Raw genomic sequence first — 26675 nt, 5'->3', positions numbered from 1 at the left:
TAATTTAACCCCTTACTGCCCATATGCTTCTCCATGTGAAAGAAGGGTTACTGCCCAGATTTGCACGCACGAACTGACAACGTGGAAAATACTTTGCTTTTAGTATTCTTGTGACAAGCTTGTCTGGCATTATTTGAAGTCTCCATCCTTGATTTCCCAGCATGGCTTTGTCAAAATTTTTCATCTCCTAAAAACCTAGGCCACCCTTATCTTTTAGTAGACACATGTATCTTCATTTTAGCCAGTGCACGCCCTTACTTTCACCACCATTCTTCCACTAGAATCTACTGATGATACTGTTGACCTCTTTACATAGAGCTTTTGGGAGTAGGAAGCTACTCATCGCATAAGAAGGGGTTGCTTGTAGTACAGATTTGATGGAAATTTCTTTTCCTCCGTACGATAAATATCTATTGCCTCACACTTTAATCTTCCCTCTTATTCTATCCTTGATTTCCCGAAAGGCTTTAACCCTTTCTCTTCCCACCATTGTTGGTAGGCCTAAGTGTTTCTTAGCGTTAAGAGACACTTAATGCCAACGATGCTTTGGATGTCTTCTTTTTGCTATCCCTGTGTATTTCTGCTAAAGAACAGAGCTGACTTGATGAAATTGATCTTCTGTCCAGAACCATTTTCAAATACCTGTAATATGTGCTTCACCATTTTGCCTTCACTTCCATTTGCGCTTGCAAAGAGTAGACTATCATCGACAAAAAACAAGTGACTGATCCTAAGACCTACACGACTCGCCTAGGCTCCTTGGATAAACCCATCTTGTTTAGCTCTATCAAGTAGGGCATATAGACCCTCACTACAAGGGGACAATAGATTGCTTTGTTGGAGGCCCCTCCTTGGGTTAAACCTATTTGTGGTCACATTATTAACAACATTGGAATATGAAACAGATGATATGCATTTCATGATTAAAGAGACCCACTTAGTATAAAAGCCCATTTTACCCATCATAGCATACAAGAATTGTCATTCAACTCTATCATATGCCTTACTCGTGTCAAGTTTTAAGGCATAATACCATGTTCTACCCAGTCTCCTATTCTTTAAAGAATGTAACAATTCATATGCCACTAATACATTATCCATGATTAACCTCCCCGGCACAAACGTGCTCTGTGACTCAATAATACAAGTGGTTAATATCACTTTTAGCCTATTCGCTAATATTTTGGCAATAATCTTATAAAGTACATTACACAAACTAGTAGGTATAAATTAAGTGATAGACTGTGGCTTCTTTGTTTTCGAAATAAGGATGATATTTGTGTGATTTATCTCCTCTAAGCTACCTTCCCCATTTAAAAATTGTAAATAGAAATTAACAACATCTTTACCTACAATGTGCTAATACCTTTAGTAAAACAAAGCTAGGATACCATCTGGGCCTGCTCCTTTGTCGAGTGCATTTGTTTCAATGCCAAAACAACTTCCTCTTCATCAAATTCCTTAACTAGTCATTCATTCATATCCCTTGTAATGTGATTCTACACCATTCCCATGATCTCATCCAAATTATTGCTCTCCTAGGACTAGAAAATCTGTTTAAAATGATTCAGAATAATACTTTGTATCCTATCCTCCTATTCACACCAATTCTCGTTATTGTTTTCAAGTCCAGCAATAGTATTGTTTCTCCTTCTCTATGTGGCTTTAGCATGGAAAAAGGCCGTATTCCGGTCTCCATCTCTGAGCCAATCAACCCGTGACCGGTGGGCCCAATAAACTTCATCTTTCTCCAGTAGTTCATTAAGTTCCAACTTGATACTTTTGACCTCTTGGTCATTTTCCATGGTAACCGAATCGTTCACTGCCTTTTGGAGTTTGTTTTGTAGCTCCTTTATATTTATTTGCATACCATTGTCCTTTGTGCCGCTCTGTGCTATCTAATGCATACTCACCCTTAACTTGTGTACAATGCCCTCTTGACCAATGCTACTCCACAAAAACAGAATTTGGTCCAAGCAGTCGATGTCTTTGGTCCACATTAACTCGAGCCACCCTTCTCCTCCATTTTGATTTCACCCTTCGATTTATTTCCAACTGTATTGACCATAATTGGCTTGTGGTTAGATACTGACGTTGTTAGGTGGAACACTGCGAACATGGGAAACTTCTCTTACCATCCTCGGTTTTCCATTGCCTTATCCAGTCTCTCCTTTACATTGTACTCCTTGTCATTGCCCTTTTCTCATGTAAACCATGAGCCTTGGAACCCAAGGTCATCAAGATTTGCATCCGTTAGTGCTCTCTGAACTCTTTCATCTATCTTTCTCGTCTAATCCTTCCCCTTGCTCTTTCGTGTGACCGCATGATTTCATTAAAGTTACCAATACATAGGCATGGTTTGTTGGATTGTGTAGCAAGGTTCTTTACTAGATTCCACGATATATCCCTTCTTTGCGTATCAGCCTCACCATAGAACCCAGTTAAACGCCATTCGTCATCATCTTCAGCCCCTTCTACCATTATATCAATATGGCTCATAGAAAAGCTTAATAGCCTTAGTTGATATCCTCTTTCCACAACATTGCTAACCCTCCCATTCTTTCATTCAAGCTCACTCCGAAACACTTCCCCATACCACATTTACGTTTTATTCCTTCTTTTTATTAGCATGTAATTTCATCTCGCAGAGAAAAACAACATGAGGGTCTTCTATTTCAGCAGCTGTCGGAGGAAGAACTGCACGTAGGTTCACAAGCCCATGGCAGTTCTATGCTAAGCACTTCATGGTGATCGACCAGAATGGTATCCAGTCTCCGCCACTAGTAATCCTCTCATCCGGTTAGACGCCTCGCCACTTTTCATATTTTTGTTTTATTGGTCCTTGTCATCCTCCATCTCCTCCGATCCTACACTACCTTCAGCATGTTTCTTTTTCCCCCAGCGAGACTACGTCTTTAAACAATCCCTTTGCCTGCATCTCTTACTTGCCTTTTCCACTGGCCTCTTCTCTCCGTCCCCACGCTGGCTTCTCGTTTGGCTTCTACATACAAAGGTAATTCCGCATGGGATTGTCAGTCTTGCCTAACGACCCTGGTCCTCACTATCTTACCCTCAGAATCATTCGGTACCCAGCCCATTCCATTGCTCATCTTTTTGCTTCTTTCTAAACTGTCTAGCCCATCAGCTCGGCCCACTTTGCATGGCTTCAGATTCGGCACGGCAACTTCCTAATGTAAACTTGTAGACTTCCTCCCCTCATTGTCAACTAAAATCACGGAAGGATTGAGATCCGTGATTTCCTGAGATTTTTCTCCCCTGGAATTTCCATTTGAACTTCCTCCATTCATGTTGATTTCCCATTCTATATTTTTCTCCTAGATAACCAGTGATTGCTGCCTGCCGTTACGGAAGTGGGCGCCAGCCCTGTTGACCTTTTCATCTTGTCTGGCCCTCGTCGCCATCCTCCACCAGTCTTCAACATCGTTCACCCTTTTTGGTTGTGGCTTTCTTCCAACTTAAAACTAGGGATTACAACGGATTGGATCGGAATAGGTTTTTGCTCTTCCTAAATTCAATCCGATTTTATATTCATAAAACTTGAATCTGACCCGATCCAAATTTTTTTTTATTTTTTTCATATCCAAACTCAACTCAATAAAATATTGCGTAAATTGTGTCCGACCTGACTCGATCTGAAATTAATAAAATATTATTTTTTAAATATAAATATAAAATTATATAATTATATAAATATATATAAATAATTAAATAAATAATTAAAAAATAATTATATATATCGGATAGTGCCGGATTAAATTTATCTAAAATCTGAACTTAATCTGATCTCAAATTTTTTATTATGAAAATTTAGTCAATATTTTCAACAATTTCTGCATGTATTTGCTTTTGTGTACTGTTAGACTTAATAAACTGATATTGGTCATCAAACAAGAAGATGAGTATAAAATGGGAATGAAGCAAACTCACTTTGAGCGATTTGACCGTAGCTAAGGCCCTTGTATAAAATATATCTAGTTTCCTTGAAAACCAAGTCGCCATGTTTCTTTCTTTGGTAGAAACATTTTAATAACCCAAAGTCCGTCTAAAAATAGAACAAATTTTTGGTAATAGCTAGACTTTGACATTTCAAAGCTGAAATTTCACTTTCGGATATTTCAATTCACCAAACTTTTATTGACAAAGTGAAATAACTGTAGGGAACAGTTAATTTTCTTCCTTGTATAAATGGTTAAGTTTTGCAATGCATGTTACAGGCAGTGGAAACTACAAATACAAAACCATTGTTAACAAGAGTGCTTTTCTAATATTACTCAGATTCAACTTGATCCAAAATTCGATTTAAAAAAAAAAATCAACCCTATGATTTTATGAGGTCGGGTCAGAACACACCAATGGAAAGTTGGCTGCCAAACCTACTTAGAACTGGGTTTGGCCCTTTAGTTTGGTACCCTATACTACTCCCCGTTGATCAAGAAACCTTTTTAACAAGACATGCAAAAAGCCATTCACTATATTGATGATCCACCTCTTCCCCTAATTCTAATGAGGCATTCTCACTGCATTCCAAGTCTGTATGGCCAAGCAGGCCACAAATATAGCAAAAATCCAAAAGTCTCTCATACTTGATATGCCTCCGTGTTACTACACCTTGACCCCTTTGTGTTAAAGTAACTCATCTCCTAAGGGATTTCCCAATATCAATCTCTACTCTAACCTTGAGAAAATTTCCTCACCCTGAGGCGTCTTTATTGAGGTCGACATCCTTCAGCACTCCAATAATTTGACCGATGCTCTTTGCTGCCTCATTATTCATCCATTTCATTGATAGATCGTACACCATCACCTAGAACATCGCTGTGTTGAACACATACTTTGATGGTCTTAAATCTGTATCACAATCTTGGAATAGCAGTAAATGTTTGTTAAAAGACAATGGAGTCCCATCTAATACTCTTATTTTGTCTCTTTTTGACCCAAACTTGAACAAGAAGAGATTTGTGTCGACTGTATTGATGTGGAGTTCTGTCATCAACTTCCAAATCACCTTAAAAGTGGTTATCATTGCCTCCCTATTGAACTGGTTATTAGTAAGAAGCTTCCCTACCAACCATCTTTCCTCTTCTGATGCCCCTTGATTCCCATTCTCAAAAGTTAACTCCACACAATCATTCTCTTCCTCTATCATTAATGAGAACCTATTCCACACCTCCTCTAGATTCTGTGTCGAATCTCCTCGATTCTGTCTACAATGATTATCTGTTAACAACGGAATCGAAATACTAATGAACTCAAATAAAAGAATCCCAAAACTCAACTCAACTCCCGTAAAACTAGAACTCCTCCTATAAAAAAAACCCTAAGGAGACTTCCTATCAATTATTATTATTATTTTTTTAACCCTTGAAATTGGACTCTTTATCATGGTCAAAACCCAGGGGCCGAGTGAGACATAATTTCTTTTCTTTTTTTATGCTATTTTTGTTTTGTTTTTGATTTGTTTGCATTAGATGTCAAAAATTAATAAGAAATACGCCTTGAGGCAATAATGAAAATAATAATTTTACATGTTATTAGATAAGTTGTTGAAAAAATGTCATTTTTAGTATTTTAAGAAGTTTTTTTGTCTCTTAGATAAATGAAATATTAATTACTAAAAATAATAATAAATTTTATTAAATATATTATGATTAAAAATATTTAAATTTTTTAAAAATGTATAAACATTATTCATTAATTGTCAAGAGTATTCTAATCCCAATAGACGTACACTTTCTATTAAGAAAAAAAAAAAACTCAAGTAATTTATATTTTCTAAAAAAAATTAACAAACTGTGACTCAAACAGGATAATCCAATACCAAGGGCATTATTATTGGTATTTTTTATTGATTAAATTTTTGAAAAATATACATTTATCAAACGTTTACAGATTATATTAGAATAAAATAAAAACTATTCTTATTTTAGAAAATCAAGAATATTCTTTAATACTAATTAACAAAAAAATTATAATGTTATTGATTGGGTCACGTGACACAAGTAATTTTGTAGTTAAATTTTATTTTTTACAACCCCGCTCACTGGTCCCCTGTCCCCTGATATAGAAATGGTTTTTCCTTGTTTTTTTAACTAAAAAATAGACGTTAAATAGGTTATGGACTCTACGCATCAAACCAAAAGATATCCAAACACAAAACATTGTGTCGTATTGACGTCTGTATGCAAGAGATGAGTTCATTGCAAATGGACGATTACTTCAATGCTTGAACATAATTTCTCCTTATTGTTTTCATTATATATTCGTTTAATTTTCTGATTTTTGTTTTTCAATATCTACACACACCTTGAACACCCAAACAATGTAAATCACAAATTCCATCTGCACCCTCCTGTACGGATATGATGAGTTGCATCAGAATTGTCAAACGGGTGACTCGTGACGTGAGTCATGACGGACTGACTCAAAACTTCGGTATAACCCGTATGGACTTTGTTTTTTTTTTTTTTTAATAATAATATGGATTATGATGAAAGTATGTCTGTTACGTTTCTAATATGTTACGTTTCTAATATGTTACGTTTCTAAATGAAATTTCTAAATGTTTATTATAGATTATCTTCGGGATAAACTCTATCATCTCTATCCTTTAAGTTACAATTTTGAAATTTCTAAATGATAATAAATACTATTAAATGGTAAGCCACAATTATTTTGATCACATGAAAAATAAATTCAAGGCGATTGGTAAATGACTATCGTGTCTTTTTTTTTTTTTCTATTTACTTGAACAAATTGGTGCAAAATTCATTAAAGTAAATTGTAATAGCAGTATTTATGGTAGTGTACATTTACACTGTGAATGCACATAAAGTAGGAGGTTTTTTCCTAGAATAAGATAATTTTTAATCTTATTTTTCAAATTGGAATCGTTTTAAATTTTATTCCTAAAATAAGATACTTTGTATACTTAGATTCCATGTAAGCATTTCATTTTAGAAAAACCTACAAAACAACATAGTAATATTCAAGCATAACTCTTTGTATTTTTTGAATAAAATTCAATAAAAAAAATACAAATCAATGAAGCAGAGCGGCCAACTTTGAAAACAAGAGCTTTCAGCTTGATGCTAGACTTGAATTTCAATATGTTTATCGCATTTCTTAATTGGGTTTTCAAATAGATTTAGGATTCAGAAAGGGGTCAATTGGATTAGTGTTGATGTTTAATTGTTTATCAAGGAGAAAGCCATAAAAGAGTCTTTCAAATGGGCCAGCTGGTTCAGGCTTCTAGGTCAAGCGAATATTTTACAAATTTTGGAAAGGGGATCAAGATTAGTTTTGGCTTTGAAGCGGATTTGAGTTGCAGTTGCATAAGGAGTTTTTTTCTTGCTTCAAAAAGAAAAATACATGGAATTATTTTCCTTTTAAAAAAATGACATGGCAGTTAGGTGGCTTAAAATACTTTGATTATAGAAATAAGTTTAAAAGTACCTTATTTTAAGAATAAATATTTTAATCTATCTTAGTACACATAAAAACTCCATAAAGTAGATTACTAAAATTCAATGTAATCTTTATTTTTATTATTTTTTAATTTTGAATCTCATTCATAACTCAAACTATTAAAAAAATAAAATTATAGTTTTATTTTTATATTAAAATAGTTTTAAACCCATATTATGCACAGATAAGCAAAAAATTATAATTTTCATTATATATAATATTATTAGTGTTAAAAGAATCGCATGAGTAAAATATTAAAAAGTCTATACTCGCAAAATAAATATATGACTATATTTAACATACCCACTTTTTTTTTTAATTGGAAAGTTAAGTTTTGATTTCTACTGAATATTTAAGAATATTATGTAATTTCAAAAATTTTGAGTAAAGAAAATTACTATTTTTTCAATTCAAAAAATTAATTGTCAAATATTATTTAAAAATTTAAAGTTTTATATTTGTGTTATGCACAGACCAAGTGTATCTATAATAATTTTTAATATAATATTATTTCAAAGTTTAATATAATTACAATTTTATAGAAAAATTTAAGTTTTATTTTCATGATTATAAATATATTAACAATGGTTGGTAAAAAATTTAAGTTACCCTAAATAATTTTTTTTATATTTTATTTACAATGTAATAAATTACCTTGATTATTAAAAATAAAATTATAAAAATACAAAACAAAAAAGTGTGATATAGATTTTTTTTCTTAATCAAAAAGATAATTTTATTCATAACACCAAAAGATTACAAAATTTACGTTATGTTTGGATAGATATTAATAAAGGAAAGAAAATAACAGAAAATTTTTTAAAAGGAAAAGAAAATGTATATGTACCATTGTTTTGATAGTTAAAATTAATAAAAGAAAAAAAAAAGAAATTCTAAAAACCATTATTTAGATAAATAGTAAAAAGTAAAGAAAATAATTCATTATAATTTTTTTTTCAATTATAATATTTTATTTATAAAGTAACATATAATATACAAATATACCTTTATACTACATAACTTGTATAAACAAATATTTTTGAACAAAATTTAGCATATTTAATATAGTAAGATATATTAGCTAGTTATTGATTTACTATTAATTTTATGTTTAATTTAGCCTTTTAATTTATTCTGACAATAATTTGACTTATTTTGTTATTAAGATTTAAAAAATCATAAAATATTTTATAAATTGTGATATTATATAAAATACTCATAAAAGAAAATTATCTTTGTAGAATATGTTAGTTATGTAATCAAATCTAATATTATAATAAAAATATGAATATAATAATTTTTTCATAAAAATAAAATTTTTTCAAATTTTCTTTTCTTAGTTTTTCTTTCAAATTGAGATATTAAAAAAAGTGAAGATTATAAAAAAAACTAAAAGTTAATGGGTTTTCACTTCTTTTTTTTCATATAAATTAAAAGTTTATACACACAAATGAAATGTTTTTATGTTTTTATTACTTTCATTTATTTCCTTTCCTTTTCTTCCCCTCCCCTCAATTCAAACATAATGTTAAAGAATCTTACTAAAGAAGGCTCCAATACATAAACAAAAAAACAATTGTAACAACATCTAATAATATATAAATCTAATTTATTGAAAAAAAAAAAAGATAATATACTCAATCTAACCCCCTTGTAGTTCGCTACCAAAAGACATAAAATAATTATGTTTTTTTTTTTTTTCACTTTCGTCTTCGTTAAAGAATCAGTAAAATAGTTTGCTACGTTTCTTCTTTAAAAGAATGGATAAAATCAATAATATCATTTTTTACTTATAACAATTAAAAACTTTTCACTCCTTCCAAGATCATGAATCTATATTAAATATATAAACTATAAAAGCATTTTAAAATCAAATACCATATATATTTACTTAATTTTAAAATGATATAAATAATTAATTATATAAAGATACACGTTTAAAAAATTTAATAAGGAAAAATTTTTTATATTACTTGTGAGAATTTTTTTGTAATATTAATATATTAAATTTAGAACTTAATTGTATGTATGTTTTTTTCTAATTGATGAAAGAGTTGTATTAATATATATATATATATATATTATTATATTATATTATATTCTAAAAGGAGTTGAACTTATATTAAAATCAAACTATTGGCATTTTATTTCAATATTGTGTGTGTTTTTGTTATGAATTAGAGGTATATCAATATGGCATATTGAAATGTTTATCTATCTAAAAAAAGAATTGAATTAATAATATTTATCTAAAAAATAAAATATAGAAGAATATAGGAAATTGGGTGTAAGAGTTTCAATTGTGGTTTGAGTATTTCTAAAATTTTAGCACTTGTTAAATGAAATAGGTGATAAATTTCACAAAATTGAGAAACGTGTTTTATTTTTATAAAATTAGTAAAAATTACTAACTATCATCCTTTATGTCATCTAAAGCTTTATTCATTGAGAACTTAGAAAACAAATTTTCCATTTTGAGTTGAAACTAAGGCATATTTAGCCATGTCATAATTAATTGTATCATTTTAAGTCCATTTGGCTTACAATACAATATCTGATAATCCTTATGATTTAGCTCCCAACCAATACATAGCCGACAAGTATGGTGTCATCCAAATTAATTAATTATCCTTGGCATTTGATCGTAAAGCCTTACAAATCAACATAAGCTTATTTGGTAACCGTCTAAAATAAAATAAAATCATTAAACCTCTGCTAATTAATAACTTGCAAAAAAAAAAAAAAAGTCTCTAGCAACATCATATTCAACATATATATATATATATATATTAAAGATTCGTCTTTATATTATAAATTATAAAAAAATTATACTAAAATGTATAATTGATAAAATTGCTATTCTAAAAATAAAACCTAACAATTGAACAAACAAAAAAAAAAAATGATAAAACCTTAATAAACTTATAAAAAATAGTAAGCAAAACTATAAAATAAATTTCTTATAAGATAATAAAGACAAAATTGCAGTAAAACAAGATTAAAGAATAATTAAATTCGATTTACTTAATATTCTTTTTGGAAGAATATTTGTATTTATATTATTATTAAGAAACATTATCATAAATGTATTAAAAAGTTATTATTGTTAACCGTATAATGTAATATATAATAAAATACATGAAATTAATGCGATTTTTTTTTCAAAATTACAGAATTATTACCTAATTTGTATTTTTAAAAAGAAAATAAAATCTTCTCTAATTTAATGAAATCATTATTGTCAACCCATTAAATAACTAATTTTTCTTTCCTTATTTATTACATTAAATGTCATTTAAATTTTCACGAGTAATTAGAAGATATGGAAATATATTCATGAGTAATTAACTTTTTATTTAGTTTCTATTTTTATTTGTATTATTGATCAAATTAATTAAAACTTATTCATATAAGGTAAAAATATTGAATATTTAAAAGATAATAAATGTAATTAATTTAGTCTAACTATTTATTTTTTAAGTAATAAAAATGTTATTATACAAAATAATAAAAATATTTTAAATAAATAAAATACATTTATTTTATTTATTAAAATACATAGGGTAATTTTTTAAATTTATCTATACCTCAAAAATATAAATTATCCACATTGAATTATTTTTTTATTAGAAATTTTAACTTTAATATATAGAACAATTGCATTTAAATTGATATAACATTTTTAACTAGAATGCAACTGTTGACATTGACTAAAAATTTAGAAGCAATTGCATTTCTAATGAAGGGGCAGCAAGCAACTACATTTCCAATGAAGGCGTAATTGCTATAAAAAAAAATGTCAATTGCACCAACACCACAATGGGCATCCATGATGCGATACGGATGGTGGCTTCTAGCCACTGATCAATTTTGATCCAGTGGTTTATAGGCTTTTTTTTTGTTATTTTTATTCTTTAAATAATATTGTATATACAAAATATCCCTTTATAATAATTTTTTTACTTTATTTTTTATTTAAAAACAGGAAACTAATTTTTTTTATTTTAATACAATAAAAAATATTTTTGATATATTATTATTTTTATTAATTTTTAATTATTTATTAACGAATTATTATTCAACATAAAAATAATTTAATAATTTGTTAGTTTATAAATATTAAGCATTTAAATTTTGTATTGCATAAAATTTTTAATTTAATAGAATATTTTTTTACTATAATTTATCTCATTTTTATTATTATTTTTATATTCAAATATAAATACTATCATTAATTCTATTGTTATTAATATAATCATTAATTTCACATACATCATTACTTTCATTTTTATATCGTGAATTAGCTTTTAAGTTTTCCAACCTCTTTGGAGAATCGGCGCATCTCACAAATAAAAAATCAATTTGTGATAAATACTGAAGCCAATCAAAATTATATAAAAGGGCCATGATATTGGACTATTGGTGGCACAACTGGCAAATAGCAATCACCTTCATACTCTCATTTAGATTTACCTTGAAGATTCCGTGTCCAAAAGTATCTCCTTTTTTCTCGTTAATACATATTTTCTTAGAACTTTCCATTTTATCTTTGATCGTAATGTTATTATATTAGGTCGTGTTGCCTATTTCTTTTTTTAGTTTTAATTTTTTTTTATTTAAAGCCACCAACCAAAAGGCCCTTTTCTCACCCCTCTCTCCCTCTTTCTAGTTTTCCTCTATCTCTGTTCCTGCCAAAGTAGCCAGCAGCAGCACGGCAGCGGTCGCCATGTCTCTCCTTAGTGATCTCATCAACCTCAACCTCAGTGATACCACTGAAAAGATCATAGCTGAATACATATGGTAGTCTAGCTCTCTCTCTCTCTCTCTCTCTCTCTCTCTCTCTCTCTCTCTCTCTCTCTCTCTCTCCCTTCCCCTTCCTTCCTATTTATACAATCTCAGAACAATTGCTAATATTTTTAAACACTTCCTTATTCTATTCAAGGATCGGTGGATCTGGTATGGACTTGAGGAGCAAAGCTAGGGTGTGTTTCATTGTACAAACTTTCATTCTGTTGAATATTACTTTCTGGGTTTTAAAAATTTATTTTCTTTTACCCAAAAATAACATATTGGTTTCTACAGACTCTGCCTAAACTAGTGACTGACCCTACAAAACTCCCCAAATGGAACTACGATGGTTCGAGCACGGACCAGGCCCCCGGAGACGACAGTGAAGTTATTTTGTAGTACGTTTTGTTTTGATTTTTCATCAAGATCATGGTTTCGAGATTTGATTTTTACTCTTTCAAGTTTTTGATTACAAATTATAGAATGATGATCGTTGTCTTATCTGTAATTTTGACTGTATCAGCCCACAAGCGGTTTTCAAGGATCCCTTTAGAAGAGGAAACAACATCTTGGTAATTAATTCTTACACGTTGCTTTTTCTATTTCGTCCCGTCATTTTAAGGGTAATTCTGTCTAGATATTTTATCTCGAAAACAGAGTCAAGAGGGGTAATTCTGACTTTGCAAATGCATAACAGGTGATGTGCGACGCATACACCCCTGCCGGCGACCCCATTCCCACCAACAAAAGATTCAATGCGGCCAAGATCTTTAGCCACCCTGACGTCGTTGCTGAGGAACCATGGTAATTTTTCTTTTACCTTTTCTTACATTTTGGGAATTTCGTTAATTAATCATTTTTAGCAACCGCTCTTTAAAAATGGAAATTAAAAAAAAAAAAAAGAATGGCATTCCGAAATTCAAAATCCAACCTGGAATCTCTTCCGTGTTGTTAAAAAAAAAAAGGAACATACGGGACCAGTAAATATCAACTGTCGGTCACAATTAGAGTTGAAATCAAGTCGAATTAGAGTTGTAATCGAATCGAATTGATACAGTAAAAAATTTGAATATGATTTTTAATTCGAGGTTTGATACTTGATTCGAATTCGATTGAGTTTTATTTTATTCGATTCGTTATCAAAATCAAATTACTCGGATTCGTTCGATTAAACTCGATTAATATGTTAAAATAAATTCAATTTTTATATTCGACAAGAGTTCGATTATTTATGTGCTAACTCGAATTTGAGATATTTTATTGATTAAAATAATAAAAAATTTTAAATATAAAAATTCGATTAAGTTCGTCAGTCACTCGAATTAGATATAAAAATACTTAAATTTGATTCGATCGATAAGTCGAATTATTCGAACTCGATTTAATAATAATCGAATCGAATTTAAATTTTATTCAAATTAAATATAAATAATTTATGAGTATTAATATATCATTTATATTTTTAATCACAACTGATTAGGAGGTTTCGTACATTCACCGAATCAAAGTTGCAATTAGAAAATGAGTTTGGCTTCGCTACTCTTAACAACTTTTATTTCTAATTTGTTTTTTTTTTTTTAATTAGGAACCGACCCATATTATCTACAAATAAATAATTAGTAACAATGTTTAAAATTTTTCAAAACTGAAGTGACCATTTTCTTTGAGTAATTTAAATATTATTTTCCTTAATTCACTTGTACAATGTTCATTAGTATATATTTATATATTTTTCATAAGCAAATTTTTTTAATTTAATACCAAGGAATAATCATAGCATGATGCATACCACTTTGTTATGTACGAAGCCAACGGCGAATACAAACAGTAGGCCAATAATTAAATTCGTAAAATTCGGACACTTGTGAATATCTTTCCAATGATACGTGTCGTATTTATATATTCCCATTGGGTTCAACCTCGCTTGCTCTGTGTGCAAACTGCAGAGGGCGAATTGGATGGATTCCTTTTAGATAAGATTTTTTTTTTTTAATTTATCAAGTACAAATTTATTTTTTTAAATATACCGTAAGAATTATTATAACGGCTGCTTCCCGCTTGTTTGATCGCCTTTGTCTAAGCTGTGCCTGTCATAAATAATCAATTTCCTTTTTCTAAGAAACAAAATAATAACAAATCAAGAAGACAAAGATCCTTTTTTTTTTTTTTTTGATTGAACAGAATAAATCTTTTGCTTTACTAGTATATTTAGGTGTTCACCTAATCAATTAGTCAACTGGTATCTCAATCTTGTACCTAACTTTGGGTTGGGCTTGGCAGTGCTAATGATGAAATCGGTGGTTCAAAGTCAGCTAACTCATCTCTCTCATCCTTTTATTTTTCTGTAATCTTTTCTGTATGATAAAGTTACTCTCCTTTTTTATTATTTCACATCACTAGTTTGATTACTCAATTTCACTCTATGTTAATTGAAAATTCTATATAATGAAATCAGGTATGGCATTGAGCAAGAGTATACTCTTCTTCAAAAGGATGTTCACTGGCCGGTTGGATGGCCAATAGGAGGGTTTCCCGGACCGCAGGTACAGATATCACACTGCTGTTTTTGATTAACATCCTGTTTAACCAAACTGTAAATAATGCTGTACTACTCTAAGCTCTTGATTTAGATTCATTGGACTTGATCAACTAAAGCAAGTTTTGTTATCCATGCAGGGTCCCTACTACTGTGGAGTAGGTGCTGACAAATCCTTTGGCCGGGACATCGTGGACTCCCATTACAAGGCTTGCCTTTATGCTGGCATAAACATCAGTGGAATCAATGGTGAAGTTATGCCTGGTCAGGTGCGTTTTGTTCTTTGTTTGAAGGCTGTTTTTATTTGATGGAACTTTATTTTCCATGAAATATCTATGGTTTTATCTGGTCTTGTTCTTGTGTAAACAGTGGGAATTCCAAGTTGGTCCATCTGTAGGGATTTCTGCAGGGGATCAACTATGGGTTGCTCGATACATTCTCGAGGTACAATCCATAGACTGGTGTATTTAGTTAATGAATTTGGCTTTCAAGGAATGTGTTATAACATCTTTAATTTTCTTGTTCAAACAGCGAATCACTGAAATCGCAGGAGTGGTTCTTTCTTTTGATCCCAAACCAATTCCGGTTTGTTTCAATGCTGCAATCTGATTCCTTGTCCTTGATTTTCTTTTAGCTATTGTTCTTGGTCTATTTCTTTATCTTTTTTCCCTTTCTGCATTTCTTTTCCACAATCAGGGTGACTGGAACGGTGCTGGTGCTCATACTAACTACAGGTAGATGCCAAAATCAATGTGTTCTACATGTTTTACGAATTATATTCTCTTCGACACAGGGAAGAGTAAATTTGTTGAAATAAAATTTTCTCTCAGCACCAAGTCAATGAGAAATGATGGCGGCATCCATGTGATCAAGAAGGCGATTGAGAAATTGGGTTTGCGCCACAAGGGGCACATTGCTGCCTATGGAGAGGGTAATGAGAGACGTCTAACTGGTCGTCACGAGACAGCAGACATCAACACATTCTCCTCGGTAAGTTGGCACCATATTAGCATTTAGCATCCTTTCTGTAACAAGTTCAGAATTGCATTGATTCTCTTAATATTTTTCATAATTGCCATACAATATATCTCCATTTTCTTATATCTAAGACTATTTTGCTTGCAATGTCCAAACTCCAGGGTGTTGCAAACAGGGGAGCCTCCATCCGTGTTGGTCGTGACACCGAGAAAGCTGGAAAAGGTAACCATTTTTTTTATTTTCGTGATTTCACATTTCTTGAATTCCTGGTTTTTTTTTTTTTACAAAGGTCATCCTAGTATTAGATAACAAAAGGGGTTGTTGGAAGTCACTTCTTGCGTGAATCAATTGAGTAAACTCCTGTCTAGGATTCTCCTTGCATTTAAAATAACATTCGTGGTCATGTAATTCACAGGCTACTTCGAAGATAGAAGGCCAGCATCCAACATGGATCCCTACGTTGTTACATCGATGATTGCTGAAACCACCATTCTCTGGAAGCCTTAAGAGGGGGTGGAAACTGGAGCTTTGGAAGACGAGAAGGAAGAACCTACATCAGATTAAATCTCTATTAATAACCCTCTCGTCTTCTTTGTTGGGCGAGCGGGTGGAACTAGTGTTTTATTGCTTTGAATTGCTGGGTTGCCATTTAACTTGTGTTGATTTTTCCTTTTAGTTTATAGTCTTTTGGTTCTGCTGATTGTTGGAGCAAACGAACTTATGGTCTGTTAAATAAAAAGGTTGTTGATTTAAATTATGGCAGAGATCTTACTTGCCATTTTACTATGGTTTTGGCATTAAATTCAGTTCACAAGCCAACGGGGTCTTCGATGATGGAATTGAAAGATATGATCGTAATAAGTAGAGATACGGACGTGAAGCTAGACAGTTAACACCCAGATATCCGTTTACAACAGTCTGGTAAGATGCCCACATGAAGCAGTTGGTTGCTTGGCAGCCATAAGAATAGCAACTTCTTTTATTAAAAAAAATAAAAAGCTGCTTCTCGATTTCCAGAGTCGGTTAAATGGTTCGAGCATATATATATTTATTTATTTTTAGGCTCCGAAAATGATTTATAAAAATTGATTTTTAAAAAATATTTATATTTTTTGAATTAAAAGAGATTTTTTGTTATTTGAATGAGTTAATAAATAATGTTTTTCGTTATTTAGTTGTTTTATGAAAAATCTGTTTTTTTTCTTCAAATAATATTAATAGAACTATTAAAATATTAAAAATTATTTATATTAAAAATAATTATATTTTAATAATATTTAATATTAAATTAAAATATTATGTTAATATAAAACACTTAAAATAAAACTACTTATTATTTTTTATATTATTTAGTAATATATTATAATAATATTCATTAATATATTATATTAACAGTATATTATTTATTAATAATATATTAATAAAAATATATTATTATAATATTTATTAATTAAAGTAATAATATTTATTATTTTATTTATTAATATAACATTATTATTTATTAATATAATATTACTTATTAATATATTATAATACATAGTTATTAATATAATATTTATAAGTAAAATTATCCTAAAAAATATTAATAAATAATTCTACTCAACCATTTTCGAAAAATATCTTCTTTTCCAAATCATAAAATAATTTTTTAAAAAATAATCTCATTTTTTATTAATTAATAAATTATTTTTCGTTTATTTATTAATTTTCTATCGAACAAATAACTAAAATTGTGAAAATCATTTTTCAAAAATGATTTTTCATGAAACAAAAGAAGACTTACAAAAGATGGATATAGTTTAAATTATCATTTGTATCATCATTATTTTTAATTTTGAAATAAATTTACTTATTTTTTAAAATTTGAAGTTATTAAAGAATAATCAACAAATAATTCTATTAAAAACTATTTTAAAATTCAGAAATAATTTTGAAAATGGTAGAAAAAACAACCATGGAATTAAAATTTGATAATTCAGTTTTTTATTCCATCATGATTCTAATGCATATAACTAAATCATTTTTTTTTCAAAAAAAAAAAAGAAGATAAAACCATACTAATTAAAAAATTAATGATAAATTTAAACCATTCATACGTTATCTAAAAAAATTCAACTTCTCTTGGCTTAAAAAAAAATGGAAGAAGCAGACAGTACGTCATCTCTTAGTTTTGGGTCTTGGATAAATAACAGTTAATCCATAAGATGTTAAGGGTGATTAACCAAAGATAATAATTGCATAAAACAGCAAAGAAAAACCAGGATATTGCGATGTTTTTGATAAGCTGACATGTGTTTCTTGTCACCTAAGCCTCCAGTTTGCCTCAATCCACCTCCATGTAGTGTACAAACCAATCACGCGAAAGATAATGCACAACCACATAAAGAAGTCAATTACACAACGGCATGAATCATGATCAACCATAGCATTCCATCCAAGCACTTCGAATGCATTCTTATTATATCAGATCCGCAACATTCATTGGCATTTCGTCTATCTGGGTACTATAATACTGCTCTATATCTCTAAGAATCTTGATGTCATCACTTTTCACAAAATTAATGGCAACACCCTGCATGGCAACAATACGATCAAAAAAGAAAAAAAAAAACATACCTATAAAACACCCCGAAAGTGGCCATTTTTTTTGCAAATAAAAGAATCCAAAGATGAATCAAGAACATACAAAATATTTTCTTGTAAACATGAAACATTGTCGGGGCCTTAAAATGAATTAAATCTTTTATTCAACTGTGTATCCATACCCAATTGAAGGTGGAGTGGGATCTTAAAAATCTTTTGAAATTATATGCAATTGATAAAATAAACGGAAAACTTAGTTAGAAACACTAGTTTCATCACATAATCAAATTACATAGTCAAAGGAATACCTTCCGTCCAAAACGACCTGAACGACCAATCCTATGGATGTAAAGCTCTCGATTGTTCGGCAGGTCATAATTGATCACCAGGGACACCTGAAACAGCAAAGTAAATTTAGTAAAATATGTGGAAACGAAAAACCTTCTAAAGCAATAGACAATTATCACTTTTCGTTTTCCCACCTTTTCCCCCTTGGATTAAGCAAGAATGTTGAAATAAAACACAAAACAAAATGACATGGACGTAATTCTTATGTAACCTTAATCTCAAGGCATTTCATGCACACGCCACACAGGAAGTAGACTCATGCCTTCGGGTTCCACTACCACTACGATACATAACCGGTCTCCGAGAAAATAAGACCTGACTATTATACTTGCATCAAGTAATATTTTCTTGTCTGAAAAAAATATAAACATATGCTAGACTAGAAATCAACCAAGCAAAAATACTCCCAGAGTGGGGAAACGAAAAGCCCCCCAAAGACTTGCCTGTTGAACATCAAGCCCCCTGGCCCAAACATCTGTTGTGATAAGAACACGGGTTGCACCATCCCGAAACTCAGCCATGATCGCATCTCTTTCCCTCTGAGGCATATCCCCATGCATTGATGATACTGTAAAGTTATTGCTACGCATCTTCTCAGTTAGCCAATCAACCTATTGCAAAAGCAGAAATCACAAAGACAAGCCTCAAGATCACAGCATGAAGTCCAAAATCTTGTATAAAAGAATTACTTAGGAATGCGGTTAAAGAGGTTTCTGTTTCTATGTTGAAAAGCAAATGCATGCCTATGAGACTCAAGAAGATACCTTTCGTTTCGTATTGCAGAAAATAACAGCTTGGGTGATTGTCAATGTATCATAAAGATCACATAGTGTATCAAACTTCCACTCCTCTCTTTCAACTGCAACGAAAAACTGCTTAATTCCCTGTAATCATAAAAAACAGAACAAAAGTTTGCATCAAACACCAAATTAGAAGTTGTGGAAATCTCGTTTACATAATAGCATTTGGTTACCTCCAGTGTCAACTCATCACGCTTCACGAGGATCCTTATAGGATCAGTCATAAATTTGCTCGTAATTTCCAAGATTTCATGAGGGAGGGTAGCAGATATCAAACAAACCTACAAGAATCATTAGTTTAAAATCAATTTCAACAACATAAACAAACTCTGATAAGGAGGAAAAGAGAGAAAACAAAGCCTCGTAGCTATACTACAGATGCAAGAATGTCGCAAGATAGCAGCAGCGAGACAAGTCAAAAGCATCAAAACAGCCCAAATTTCAATCATGAAATTAAAAATAAAGCAAGAAAACAGTAAGCAACACAAATTTGTAGTACTTAAGAACTTTACAACTGTCGTAGGACTTTCCATGTTTGGGGGTTTTTGAAAGCATGGGAAAAAGCACTAATAAAAAATAATAAGACAAACTTGATCAACAAGGAAAGACAAGTGAGAAACGAACCTGAAGCTCTGGTGGAAGATGTCTGTAAACATCATAAATTTGGTCTTTGAACCCTCTGCTCAACATCTCATCAGATTCATCGAGAATCAATAGTTTAATAGCCCTCGTACGTAGGGTTCTCCTCTTGATCATATCACAGACTCTCCCAGGAGTTCCCGACACTACATGAACTCCGTTTTCTAGCTTTCGTATATCTTCACCCACACTTTTGCCTCCAACACACGCATGTGCTTGTATGTTCATGAAATCACCAATTGTCCGTATCACTTTCTCCGTTTGAGATGCCAGTTCCCTCGTAGGTGACAAGATCAATGCTTGAACCCTTTGATAATGCCAGTTAGCATTATAAAAATTGCAGATGCAACGACAATTCATGCTTCAGAATAGATATAATAAATTGCCGATTAATCCTAAAAAGTAGGAAATCCGACACGAGATTTGAAGCCTCAAGGACCTAACCTAATTTACCATTTTCAATAGCATTATTTTACGTTTTTATAGAATGTATTTCAAATTTAGGGTTTTAGCAATCAGGTATTTAGGAATTAGGGCTTCCACAAAAAAATCCCTGAAATTAATCTCACAGCACATTCAAACCAACACAAAATGACTAATTTTAATATATAAAAAAATTAAATAAAAGCATACTCTCTGCTAGCGGTGTCGACCACTTGGCAAACAGTGAGGGCGATCATGGAAGTTTTGCCGGTACCAGACTGGGCTTGCGCAATAACATCGCGGCCGTTGATTATCGGCATCACCGCTCTCTGCTGGATGGCCGATGGCTTTTCGAAGCCGTAATTATAGATTCCACGGAGGAGATCGTCTTTTAGCCCCATCTGATCGAAACTCATTATCGGCTCGATTCCTTCCGTCGTCTCGAACACTAGCTTCTCATCCTCGGCTCCCATCCGCCGAGCAGCTCGGCTTGTTGTCGCCGCCGCTGCCATCCCTCGGTTTTTTGGCTCTGGCTAAGCTCTCGCTTGAAGGAGAAATTTTAAAAAATAGTAATAAAGGTTTCGAAAGAAAAGGGATAAAAAGGCGGGCTTCAAGCTTCTGTGGAGATAGTAATTAATAGCTATTGCTAGGGTTTTATATGTTTAGTATACCAACAAACTGTGGTTTTTCTCATAATACAACTTTATTTAACCATTCAAATGAAGCCACGTGGAATTTTGACGGTCACTTTTTATGTGGATGTGACATGCAAGATGATATATCCTGTTTCAGTTACTCCAATCAGTCTCTGCCACGTTATACTAAAAATTATACAATATGGCATACTTATTTTGGACTGCTAGTTATACCATATTATTAAAGTAAGAGAAATAAATCCAATTACAATGTAAATTCTACTTATTTCATCATTGATCACTAATGGCATGCTTTAAATTCCTCTTCAGTTGCTAATGATATGGTTAAATTATAGTATTAATTTTCTTTTTAATTTATAGTACTCCAAGCAAAACCGAAGTAGTACTTAATGCATGTAAAATTAGTAATAAATTATGTTAAAAAACTAGTTTTTTTTAACCCCATGGAAATTTTTATTATATTTTTTATAATTTAAAATTTTAATTTATATTAATTTTTGTATTATATATAGATAAAAAATATTCATAATCATTTATAATTTGTAGTCAAAAATAAAAAAATCATCTATATATAAATTATTATAAAAGAATCCAAATAAACATTGTGTAAGTTTTAGAAAACAAATTAGTTTCAATAAAATTTTTTTGTATTATAAAAGTAAGATTACATACAAAATTCAATGAAAAAGTCAATCTTTTATTCACAATTACATATACTCTTTAAAGTATATATTATTTTAGTGTGAAAACTAAAATTTACGCATTTGACATGTTATTTATAGGTTGAAAACCTTAATTTGGTTTTTTTTTTTTTTAATTTTTAGATAGTAAATTTATAAATTTTAATTTGAAATTTCAATGAAAATAAAAAGAAATTTAGCCTAATAATTAGAATTTAATTACCATCCAATTAATGAAGTTAAAGATTATTATTTATATGATTTTGAATTCAATAAATTTTATAAAAATAAATAAATTCACAATATTCATAATTAAATTTAGCATTTCAAGTCCAACATAAAATACTATTCAAAATCCAAAATTGCTAAGAAAAAGTGGTGTATGAATTGTGATTACATGTTGATATATTAAATTATTACATGATAAATGTTTATCTTTTATTTTCTATTTTTTCTAAGAAAAAATGTACTATCTTGTAATATGATTATAGGCTTAAATTAAGTTTTATGATTTTAACTATTAGATAAAATTGTGAATAATTTGGTCAAAATATAGTAGCAAATTAAAAATAATCAAACATGCAATATGAATTTTAAAAAACATATATATTTTTTATCAATTTAGTTTAATTAGATTAACTAATATAAATTTATTTAGCCAACTTTCTAAGGTTTAATTGGTCTAATAAAATTATCTATATTCCATATAATAAACAATATTATCATACCTAAATTTAAAGAGAAAATTTGGTAAGAAAACATTTGAAATTGAAAAGATAATTAGTTCTTTTTGAATTTTGAATTAACAAAGAAAGATTTGATTTTTTCTATTATATTTTTCTATTAATTTCAAATATAAGAGATTGTTAATAAATTATAAGCAATAAGATAAAAGAGATTTGTTTATCATATCAAAAGTAAAAATTAAATCAAAATAGTAAATATCAAAAGATAAACGTAACTACAATTTCAAAAGAGGGAAAACAATAGTAATTAATTTATCTTCTGCCATGAGTGGAATATAACTATGTAATTATATAATAAAAAAATCGAATAAATTGGATTAAAGTGAGAATACACCAAAATTAAGTAGCTTATGAAACTATTTAATAAATGATATGTTAAATTATATATAGCTTATCTTCGAGAAAAAATTATTAAATATAAGAGAATCAGAACATAAAAAATATTTAATCCATTCAAACAATTAAAAAGTTATAAATTCACGATAGTAAAATAACAAATACTACTATAATTATTAACAACTAAATGGATCAGCTGACTCATTATACCTTTTATCTCAATAGTCTTAAAATCTTCTTTAAAAACAGATCGTAGAACACAAATAGCAGTATACAAAATAATAAAGTCAATAAGTATCACTTAAAATATCACTTAAAAGAATGGCTCTAATTTCAAGGCTGTAAATATAATAATGCACTCATAATTTCACGACTATAAAAAATAATAATGCTTGTGATGGTCGACAACACTTGAGTCTTGATTTTCTTAAGTCCACATTAAATCAAATACATAGACGAATTAAGATTTTAAAAAACAAACACCACAATTGAAATTCATAAAATAATTTTGTCAAGCACTAAAATATACTAAAAAATACGGTAAAGAAACATAAATAAGGATCTAAGAATCCAAACTCACCACAAAAAGGAGAATTTTCTATTCAACCATCATGAAAGATTTTTTCATGTTTGATTTTGAAACTTTATCATGCCAAACTTTCATGACAAAAATATGATTGCTCTATCTGTCATAAAGAAGAAAATATTGATCGTGAGAAGAAATTATATATATATATATGATAATTATTGAGTTTTAAAAATTCTAAAATTTTAAAAATGTAGTTTATCTAAGTTTAATTTTAAATTAAGATAAAAGAGAATGGAATAATTTAAAATTTATATACGTTTGTAATTTTAAATTAAGATAAAATATTTTTCTCTTTTATTTTAAATCATAGAAAAATAAAGGCAAAAAAATTGGTAAACAACAATAATTTAACTATAAACTTTATTTATTTAAATTTATATGAATATTAATTTAGGCGGTGTATATTTTTTTATGATTTCTAAGATTTAGGGATTTAATTTTTAAAAATCATTTGAATTTTGTATTTTGTATATATAGGTAAGAGTGAGGTATGAGATATATTTTTCTGGATTTAAATAGGATAAAACTTATATATTTTAAAAGACTTGGATAAATATAAATTTTAAAACTTTAAAATTTTTAAAAATTGAACAATTAATTAAATAAAATTATTGAGAATTATCCTACATATCAATAATATAGGTTATTCATCTAAGCACCCATGTAAGCAATCTTTATTAGGTTTCTATGTATGTTATAATATAATATTTATGTGAATATTGATTTAGATGGTGTATGATTTTTTATGGTTTCTAAGATTTAGGATTTAATTTTTAAAAATTATTTGAATTTTGTATTCATATATATGGGTAAGAGTGAGGTATGAAATATGTTTTTTTGGATTTAAATTAGGATAAACCTTATATATTTTAAATGAATTGGATAAATGTAAATTTTGAAACTTTAAATTTTTTAAAAATTGAATAATTAATTAAATAAAGTTATTTAAAACTATCTTACGTATCAATAACATATGTTGTTTACCTAAGTGTTCACATAAACAAATCTTATCAAATTTTTATTTATATTATAATATGATATTATATATGATAAGAAGGGAAAATAAAGCCCCTTTGCCAATTAAGATGATAATCTATAACTATATATAAAAACGATCCCTTTATGCATTTTGTTTAGATACGTCAGCAGTGTAATAAGATATAATTGGACAATTAATTTTGGGATGAAAGCTCTTTTTAACATTGGGTATCTACTTATTGCATCTCTTTATTCACTTATCTTTGTGTTTATTCTTTGATTGTTTTTCTGGTTTTTTTCATTTTGTTTTTCTAGGTGATTTTTGTCTTTTCTTCTTATGTTTCATTTTTTCATTTTTTTGATTTTCTTTTTTGTGGATGATGAAATTCAAGATAGTTTAAGTTATAATTTGGTTTGTTTTGTTGTTGTTCTTTATGGGAATAGGTGTCGTGTGATTTATTAATTTTTTTTCATGCATTGTACAATTTGTTATTTTTATGATTTCTAGGTTTTTTTTTGGTGTTTTGATTGTTTTATTTTTTCATACATAGTGATTTTTTTTGTTAAGTTTTATTTTTTTTTTTGTTTTGGATTAGTAATCGAAGGTAATTTTATGTTGGAATGAGAGTTTTTTTTTTGTTTTTGTTTTTGTTTTTATGTTTGGTTTCTTCAATTTTTTGAATTTTCTTTCCTGGATGAAGATTGTTGTATGAAGCCATAAGTGTTTTTCATGTTTCTATTTTGTACCAGATGAAGCTGTAGCAAATACATTTTTCCCAATGACTTCATACCAAATATTGGTTCTGTTTTGCATGTGTTATATAGATTTTTTTTTTTGGTGGTTTTTGGGTTTTGATTTTGTGTTTGTATTGATTTTCTTTTATATGCGTGGTCTTTTTTTTTTTTGGTTAAGTTGTGTTTTTTTTTTTTTTTTGAGAGAGAATAATTGTGGCAGTTTTATGTTCAATTGTTTTGTTTTTATACATTTTTTGTGGGTTTTAAACTATTTTATAATGGTTGTGGGCATTTGTTATAACGGTTTTGAAGATCGTTAAACCAATTTAATTGTCACTAATTTTTTTTAGCTAGGTATAATTGGTCATCTATTATAACTTATCTTTTTAATAAAATCTTAAAATTAATTAAAAAGATAATTTGTGGGTCTGTGAAAATAGTTTAGGTTCGAAAGTCGGTTATGCTCGTAAAAAATAGTACTAATTAATTGGTGCTATCTTTTAATTTTGTAAAAAAGGTCTTAATTTTGGTATTTAAAATTAATTTTCTTAATTTCCTTTATTGTTACAAAAAAACATATTTTTATTTTCAATTGTTTGCATGAAAAATAATAAGAACCTTGCATATTAAAAAATTTCTAAAAATATTTTAATTCTTTGACAATATTAAGATAAACTTCTTACTTAAGGAGTTTTTAAGAATCACTACTTGAAATTCTAAAAAATCATATTCTTAGCAGTTCATATTTATCTTTAATATTTATATTTACTATACATATAGTAAAATATGTTGTCCATAATCTAATCCAAATAATTTTTTTAAAAAAATTCATTTCTCATTCTATTTTTTTAAAAAAAATGAGAAATCTTTATAAAAAATTATTCTAAAGACTCCAATAAATTGACCGTATTTTGATAAATTTTTTTACCTAAATATTCTTAAAGAATCACTACTTAGACTTTTTTAAGATTTTATCCTCGAAGATTTCGTTTACTTTTTTAATATGATGCATATGGATTAACTTGTGATGTTGTTGCATTACATGAAAGGTCATTGTTAGAAATAAAAAGTAAATGAGAGTTTTTCGTATTGAAAATTATTCAAAATATTTTTTAAAAAAAATTTTCACTTAGGGATTTATTAAGAATCACTATTCAGATTTTTTAAGAATCCAATTATTGGAAATCCACCTTATTTTCAAGATTACAAAATGCAAATGATAAGGTGCAATATGCATACAAAAGTTTTTTTTTTTATTATTTTATCTTTATTACATATTTTATATATATATTTTAAAAGATATATTACTTATTATATTTCTTCATTACTTATTTTAATTTTGTCTTACTCACCTAATTATTTGATAATCATTATT

General features: G+C 29.1%; 2 protein-coding genes across 4 annotated transcripts; one reads left to right on the top strand and one right to left on the bottom strand.

The window, feature by feature from the left end:
* Positions 1-12132: 12132 nt before the first annotated feature.
* Positions 12133-16544, top strand: LOC111294234 (glutamine synthetase nodule isozyme-like). 2 transcript variants are annotated; one of them, XM_022887486.2, is made up of 13 exons: positions 12133-12285; positions 12428-12467; positions 12568-12671; positions 12797-12845; positions 12971-13077; positions 14729-14816; positions 14950-15078; positions 15179-15253; positions 15341-15394; positions 15506-15543; positions 15640-15799; positions 15949-16009; positions 16203-16544. In XM_022887486.2, the coding sequence occupies exons 1-13, from the start codon at positions 12212-12214 to the stop codon at positions 16292-16294; spliced, it is 1071 nt and encodes a 356-aa protein (XP_022743221.2). In that variant the 5' UTR covers positions 12133-12211; the 3' UTR covers positions 16295-16544. The 2 variants fall into 2 exon arrangements, with proteins under 2 accessions (XP_022743221.2, XP_022743213.2); XM_022887478.2 differs by having other exon boundaries at positions 12428-12479.
* A 1304-nt stretch (positions 16545-17848) lies between these two features.
* LOC111294220 (eukaryotic initiation factor 4A-3) lies at positions 17849-21210 on the bottom strand. 2 transcript variants are annotated; one of them, XM_089745314.1, is made up of 7 exons: positions 20791-21210; positions 20143-20518; positions 19692-19799; positions 19483-19602; positions 19162-19329; positions 18679-18765; positions 17849-18359 (listed from the first exon to the last, which is right to left on the bottom strand). In XM_089745314.1, the coding sequence occupies exons 1-7, from the start codon at positions 21090-21092 to the stop codon at positions 18246-18248; spliced, it is 1275 nt and encodes a 424-aa protein (XP_089601440.1). In that variant the 5' UTR covers positions 21093-21210; the 3' UTR covers positions 17849-18245. The 2 variants fall into 2 exon arrangements, with proteins under 2 accessions (XP_089601440.1, XP_022743190.1); XM_022887455.2 differs by having other exon boundaries at positions 20143-20464.
* Between the last annotated feature and the right edge of the window lie 5465 nt (positions 21211-26675).

Source organism: Durio zibethinus, chromosome 16, assembly GCF_047325235.1.
Source record: "Durio zibethinus cultivar Kanyao isolate XHJ-2024 chromosome 16, ASM4732523v1, whole genome shotgun sequence".
Classification (NCBI taxonomy): Eukaryota; Viridiplantae; Streptophyta; class Magnoliopsida; order Malvales; family Malvaceae; genus Durio; species Durio zibethinus.
This window is presented reverse-complemented; position numbering and strand designations above follow the sequence as displayed.

Coding starts and splice junctions, on each gene's coding strand:
- LOC111294234 (XM_022887478.2), top strand. CDS start 12,212: ATGTCTCTCCTTAGTGATCTCATCAACCTCAACCTCAGTGATACCACT. Junction 14,817..14,949: donor GAGGGTTTCCCGGACCGCAG/GTACAGATATCA, acceptor TTATCCATGCAG/GGTCCCTACTACTGTGGAGT. Junction 15,544..15,639: donor GGTGCTCATACTAACTACAG/GTAGATGCCAAA, acceptor ATTTTCTCTCAG/CACCAAGTCAATGAGAAATG.
- LOC111294220 (XM_089745314.1), bottom strand. CDS start 21,092: ATGGCAGCGGCGGCGACAACAAGCCGAGCTGCTCGGCGGATGGGAGCC. Junction 20,519..20,790: donor GTCGACACCGCTAGCAGAGA/GTATGCTTTTAT, acceptor TCTATTCTGAAG/CATGAATTGTCGTTGCATCT. Junction 19,603..19,691: donor GTGATGAGTTGACACTGGAG/GTAACCAAATGC, acceptor TTATGATTACAG/GGAATTAAGCAGTTTTTCGT.